Source organism: Arachis stenosperma, chromosome 5 (assembly GCF_014773155.1).
Source record: "Arachis stenosperma cultivar V10309 chromosome 5, arast.V10309.gnm1.PFL2, whole genome shotgun sequence".
In the NCBI taxonomy this organism is placed as follows: domain Eukaryota; kingdom Viridiplantae; phylum Streptophyta; class Magnoliopsida; order Fabales; family Fabaceae; genus Arachis; species Arachis stenosperma.
This window is the reverse complement of record NC_080381.1, coordinates 135,762,584-135,769,111: the sequence shown is the minus strand read 5'-3', so window position 1 is coordinate 135,769,111 and position 6,528 is coordinate 135,762,584. Positions and strand designations below refer to the sequence as shown.

Here is a 6,528-nt window from a genome sequence, read left to right as displayed (position 1 = left end):
TTCTCAAATCAATTTTCTTTAAAATCAAAAATACAGAGAGAGAAGAGAGAGAAAGATAAAGAAAAAAGAGTTAGTGAGTTCGTTAATTTTAGAAGAAATTTTTTTATCATAATTGTAATGAAAGAATATTTCATGATTTATTAAATTAGTAATATAAAATATAAATTATAAGTTATATAGATTGAGAATGATAGAGAGAATTAGAGAAGGAAAGAGAGGTAGATAAGATGATGGACGAAGAAAATTTATTAATTTTGAAGAAAATATTTTATCTTAATTTTAATGAGAGAGTATTATGTGACATATTTTAATTATTAAATTAGTAATATAATATAACTATATTTTAATTTTAATATTTTAATTTAATTTTAATTACAGTTAACGAATATGATAATTGTTACGTATATAATAAGTTATTAATAATGATATATAAAAGAGATATAGTGAGTATAAAAATAAGAGAAATAAGGTGGGTGAAAGAACGAGAAAAATAGGAAAAGAGAGAGGAGAAGGAGGAAAAAACTCTTTAATTTTGAAAGAAAAACTTTAATTTTAATTATAATAAGAGGGTGAGATGTAGTATATTTTAATTACAAAATTAGTAATATATAATAGATAATATATATATATATATATATATAATAACTAATTTATTTTATTATTTAAAAAAAATTCCCAAAATCTAGAGCAGCAGCATTTAATTTGTTAGTACTTAATCGTGAATCATGATAACGAGCATCCGCAATAATAAATGACTAATAAACCTCTCTCACAACTCACAACTCACAACGCACAACTCAAAAAGAAGTCGTCTCAAGTCTGAACCAAAATAATCAGGACCCACTAACGACATCAACACTTTAACTCGCAGCATGTTCCACTCTTGATTCCGGACTTTTTACCTTACGCAATAATAGTAGGAGACACTAGACAGATTAGTACTAATGAATTACTGATGATAGATCTGTTCCTTTTACAGTTTACTCTTTGTACCGTTTTCGCAATTTGCAAATTAGCATTCTCTATCTAGCTTTTAGTTTTTGCATTTCTGCCTCAAAAACAACTCTTAGTTCAAAACTGAAGTGAAATGATTTTAAAGTCAACATCGACAATTCAAGGATCAACCCTAAATCCCAATCCAACTCTTCGTTCCACTTTGATTATTCAATTCATTACACATATCACTAACACTAAACATTTTTGTTGAGTTTTGACCACTGTTTAGCTATTTCTCTTTCCTTCCACAACCACCACCTCACCGATCCACACGGGAGGAAGATAACATTTTTGTTTGTGCATTTATTTGTTTTTGTTTTTTTTTTTAGTTTCCTCTTGCCTTGTAGAGTGGGGAAAAAAAAATAATAAAAGCAAGGTGACTCATTTATTTAAGTAACGTTAATTTGGGGGGAAAGAACGTGTGGTAGTTAAAAAGCCTTTGGCTACTTCAAGGTACAAATAGGTAGATAGAGTGTGCTGGAAGATTTTTTTTTCATGTTGCTTTTCGAAGATCCTTTTCTTGCTGAGGGAGCTAGGAGGACCCTGATGCATTTAGAGTAAGGTATGTATGAACCCAATTCAATTTTATGTTAGCTTTTGGTTAATTTTCTTTATCTGTTATGTATTAAATGCTTCTTGTTGCTGCTGGAATCTCTACAAAGTCTTCTGGTTTGCAAGCTAAATTTTCAGCGACATATGTTTATAGATAGTATAATTGGTTAATTTTTTGGCATTTTTCCCAGTGTATCATAAGGATTATTCATTGTTGTAGTATTGTACATTGAATCTGTTAGAAAAATCGAAAGTCCCCTATGGTTTCTGTTATCAAGTTTGCGTTTGATGCTTCTTCGTTTGTGGAAGTGATCGTTTTCTGTATGTTGTGACAAGGGCAAATTAATTAACCTACTTAGTGCATCTGAGATGAACTTAAGCAGAATTCAACTATTTAAAGAGTAGGATTCTTCTCTATTCATTAATTGGTTGATACAAACACTAAAGTTTATGTTTGTGGTTGTTTTATTGGTGATTACATGATGATGAATTAGAGTAGAGGAGGAATTGAAAATGCCTTGTAGTTTGTAGAAAACGAACTATGCACCCAAATTCTTTGGATGTTTCATTCCTTTTCTAAGTCTGGTATCTCTTGACGCAATGAAATGCCACTATATGTGTAAGAATTTGAAATTGATATCAAATGAAAGGTGAATGGATGTAATTTGCAAAAGAAATGAACTTGGTTAATTGATCCTGTAAAATAACCAGCATTGTATGTATCAAGAAAAATCTTCAGTCCCTATGACTGGATCATTTACAGGTGTGCATCGAGGCTAGGCATCGACCTGATTTAGCAGTTGAATTGCACACGTATTACTGTATTAGTACCATAATTATGGCTATTTCTTTTTCTGCAGAAATTTGTTTTTAAACTTCAGAACTGGTTGCTGGTTGCTGAACCAAGAGAATTGAAGGTTGGTAATGGATGAATCTACCGAGAAAGTTCAAGAAGGCTTATGTGCTACAGATGCCGATTTTAGAAAACTCTACTCAGTTGAGGGGATCTCAACTAAAGAAGATGACATGCAAGAAATGGAGATAGCACTTCAAGCCTTAACGGAGATAGACTTTCGCTTAGCATATTTTTCTGAAAAACTAATGAACCTGCATGTACTTTATATTTATCTGTTGGCCCGGGAAAATGATCTCGAAGCAATAGATACGAAGGATGACTGCATCTTGGCAAACTTCTTTGAGAGGGCAATGACGTTTGATCTATTGTCTGGCATTTTAGATTCAGAGGTAAGAGAGCTGGACAATTTCATGGACACTCTGCAGGAAGAAATTGTTGATGCCCGTCGTAAAATATTTTCATGCAGACATTTGACAGAAGTTTCTCATATGATGGAAGAAAAATTGCTTGGCTGTGAAGAATCTATGAAGCAGTTTCAGCAGCAGCTATTGGAGTTGAAGATGCAGTCAACCCAGTTACAGAAAACAATTGCTGCTTTAAAAGATGATAATTGTAAGTTCAAATCTCTGCTAATTATTTTATGTTATTTTCCAAAAATTGTATACTGTGGTTACAGTTCTTTTCCCAGTTTTGGATGATTGTTCACTTTTCTCTTTAACCTGTGTAAACAGGCAAAATGGAGAGGGTCTATAATTTATTGGAAAACAGTCAACTGACAGATATGAAAGTAAAATCCAGTGATCAGATGGTTGAACAACGAAAATATCTTCTTCGAATGCTTGAGAAGTCCCTCGTGAGGGAGCTAGATCTTGAAAAGAAGTTAGTGGAGCTGAGGAAAAATGAAGAGCTAAAGCTGAAACTTCACTACACGGAACAGGTAGCGTTTCGTATGGAAGAAGCAGCAGAAGTTGTTTGGGGAAGATTTCTAGAGGCAGACAATGCCGTGGAGGTGTTGATGGGGATTTCCAAAGGTCTAATGGGGCGCCTCCAACTAACTGAGTTCAACCTCAATGGTTCTATTCACCGAGAAAATGAGCTGAAATCCAAAATTCAAGATTTCATCGAACAAGTCAAGGATAAAGATGCCGCTATAGAGAAGCTTGAGAGATGTAATGCCGAGAATATGCAGCTGAAGTCTGAAGTGTTGGCTTTAAAGGAAAAGGTCAAACTCCGCGAAGAAGAGCAAAGGGATTTTGAGCTTCGGCTAAATTCTGTGATTGCAGAGAATGAAACTAGTCAAGAGCAACTCATTGAACTGGAAAATTTGGTTGTTTCCCTCAAAGAAAGTGTTGACATTGCCGAAAATCGGGCGGAGACTGCAGAAGCAAAGGTTACACAGTTAACTGAGACCAACATGGAACTTAACGAAGAGCTGAATTTTCACAAAGGAAGTGCAAGTGCTGCAGAGAAGAAAGTTGGTTTACTCGAGAAGCAACTAAGGGAATTAGATAGCCAGCTGCAGAATGCAAAGGCATCTTCTGAAGCAAGTCAAGAACAGCAGAACATGTTATACACAGCAATATGGGATATGGAAATATTGATTGAAGAGCTAAAATCAAAGGCTTCAAAAGCTGAAAGTAAGAAAGAGAGTGCTGAAGAGCAATGCATTGTGCTATCCAATACTATCTTAGAACTTAATAAAGAATTGGATCTCCTCAGGTCCAGCATGATCAGCATGAAATTATCTTTGGATCATGCTTGCAATTCAAAATTATCCAGTGCCAAAGAAATTGATACCAGATCCAAGTTTATCATGGATATGATAATGCAACTAGCTGCCGAAAGGGAGCGTATCAATAAACAGGTATTGACTTCAATAAGTTACATGACAATTGTCATTACTACTGCAGTTCTTTCTCTCTCTTTCTTTTTTGGTCGTGTCAAAAAATAGTTATACATTACTCAACTATGATATCTAAACATGATATCATAAATGTTGGCATTGTTCTTCATGCAGCTACATGCTTTGAGAAATGAAAACAAATGTCTGGTAGAGAAGTTACAGGATATTAAAATTGGCGCCCCTCTAGATGCTTGCAACAACGGACTAAATAATAGAAATGAAGATCAAGATTCCAACATTGACTCAAGCAATGGTAGCTGTACAAAATCATCTGATGAAGAAGGAGCAGATCCCTTGAATAACACCTTCAAGGCAGGTACTTATCTTTTTCACTAGTTGAATTCAATTTAGGTGTTCTGTAATTGGCTCTGCTTCATAGCTAGTTCCTTGAAAAGCATTGATGCACAAGTCAATTAACTCAATGGAGTTCTTTCAGGGCATTCATTTCCATTAGTACATAATACCATTGGCATGTTGCATGATATTTGAATCTTTTGGCACCAATGATGATACTTATCAGCCAATGCACATACAAGGAATATTCTCTTGAATCAGTGATAAAAATCTAGAAATAAATTTATCCTTATTTTAATCCCCTGAAAGTTACTTTACACTGGTAGATTCTGAGCTGTTTTTATCTGTAATATTATTACTATTATCATTATAGGAGAATGAACTTAGAAAGATCAATGTAGACTCAATAAAGCTAATATAAGGTTGAGGTCTTCCCGTATGCCATTGTAGACTCATTCTATTCTACAATGAGATGTTCGCATAATTGCATTGACAATGGACTTCAGATTTTCCCCTGGTTGTCATCATCATTCCTATGGCTATGTTCTATTATTACCTTCTCTTCATGTTACATAACATGGTCGACAAAGCCTTCTAGAAGGCAACCTTGCTAAATGCTAACATGATGGAGCTTACTTCATTTCTCTCTTCCCAGATCACCTTTCGTTTGCATGGTCACTACAAAAACATTATTTTAGAGCTTTTAAGCATACTGGGATGCTATGGTAATTCTTAGAGCAGTGAAGCAAAATGCCCTACATTAATCAATACACAATTGATTTCTTGCAATAGTATGTTGGAGAAATCACATCGAGGTCCCTTTGATTAGTCATGGAACTCAATCTCATGTCTAAAAGAGAGTTCAGTGTCATTTTTACAAAATATATGGATGTTGAGTGTTATATTAATTTTGATATAAGAGGAGGTTAGTGTGTCCATTTTTAAATGGAGGGTATGGTGTGTAATACTATTGCCCAATCTCATGGAAGGTCCGTGTAATTTATCCTAGTATATTTATTTTCTAATTTCTACATTGGAAACTACAAAATTAGGATCTTGCATTATACAATAACAAATTCCAAGGTCATCCACACTGCAGTGATCGTTATTTCATAATATAATATTTTCCCTTAGATACTAAAGCTTCCCTATGTTTTGGTTTCTGTTATTAGGTGGGTGAACAAGCAGGAGAGGCAAGCTCTGAAACACAAGCAGTATCATATATATCATCAAGCAAGTCCTCTAAATGGAGGAACTTCACAATACTTTTAATGGCACTGATCATTGTTCCACTGGTTTCTGTGTTAGCTTTCTTCTTATTCGATAATGAAACGTTTTCCCTTTTGAAAGCTTCATTTGATGGCTAAGTTATGATGTAGGACGTAGAAATTTTTTGTTTGTCGTTTGTCAAGTCCTTTGGCTTCTGCTCTGTATATTCATTGTTCATGTGATCCTACTATCCTAGAGTTGGTGTAAGCATATTATTATTATTACTAGTGTATGAACCGTGCTGGGAAAATTCATAAAAGTAGAAAAAGTATTTATATTTTTGAATATTAAAAAAAAAACACACAAAACAATTACTATTTCAAAAAATTTATAACATTACTATTAAAATCAAAGTTTAACTTGAAAATAGTGAGTAATCATTATTTTACACTTTTTCAAAAGTGAAATAATTATTCATTAATTTTAATATAGAATTTAAAATAAAATTAAAATATTTACATTAGAATCTTATTTTTTCAGAGAATTTTCTATAAATAATATTGATGGTTGAATTTGCAGACAATTTTACGTGATTTATGAGTAAAATTTTTGAACTTCTCTTGCTCTTAATTCTTGAAAGTGTCAAATATAGTTAGTCACGTGTAAAAACTGGTTTGGGCAAGTACAATTCAACATGAGATAAAGTTTGTCCTTGAAA

At 33.4% G+C, this 6,528-nt stretch overlaps 1 protein-coding gene across 3 annotated transcripts; it reads left to right on the top strand.

Moving 5' to 3' along the window:
- The first annotated feature begins 793 nt into the window (after positions 1-793).
- Positions 794-6,150, top strand: LOC130982046 (WPP domain-interacting tail-anchored protein 2). Of its 3 annotated transcripts, none has more exons than XM_057905889.1 (5): positions 794-1,558; positions 2,409-3,016; positions 3,136-4,268; positions 4,422-4,619; positions 5,774-6,150. In XM_057905889.1, the coding sequence occupies exons 2-5, from the start codon at positions 2,473-2,475 to the stop codon at positions 5,966-5,968; spliced, it is 2,070 nt and encodes a 689-aa protein (XP_057761872.1). In that variant the 5' UTR covers positions 794-1,558; positions 2,409-2,472; the 3' UTR covers positions 5,969-6,150. The 3 variants fall into 3 exon arrangements, with proteins under 3 accessions (XP_057761872.1, XP_057761873.1, XP_057761874.1); XM_057905890.1 differs by having other exon boundaries at positions 795-1,558; positions 4,422-4,623; positions 5,774-6,009; XM_057905891.1 differs by lacking the exon at positions 794-1,558 and having other exon boundaries at positions 2,556-2,793; positions 2,871-3,016.
- The last annotated feature ends 378 nt before the right edge of the window (positions 6,151-6,528 follow it).

Excerpts from the sequence above, each read along its gene's own strand:
- LOC130982046 (XM_057905889.1), top strand. The coding sequence starts at position 2,473 with ATGGATGAATCTACCGAGAAAGTTCAAGAAGGCTTATGTGCTACAGAT. Across the intron at positions 3,017-3,135 it reads TGCTTTAAAAGATGATAATT|GCAAAATGGAGAGGGTCTAT; the intron begins GTAAGTTCAAAT and ends CTGTGTAAACAG. Across the intron at positions 4,269-4,421 it reads GGGAGCGTATCAATAAACAG|CTACATGCTTTGAGAAATGA; the intron begins GTATTGACTTCA and ends TTCTTCATGCAG.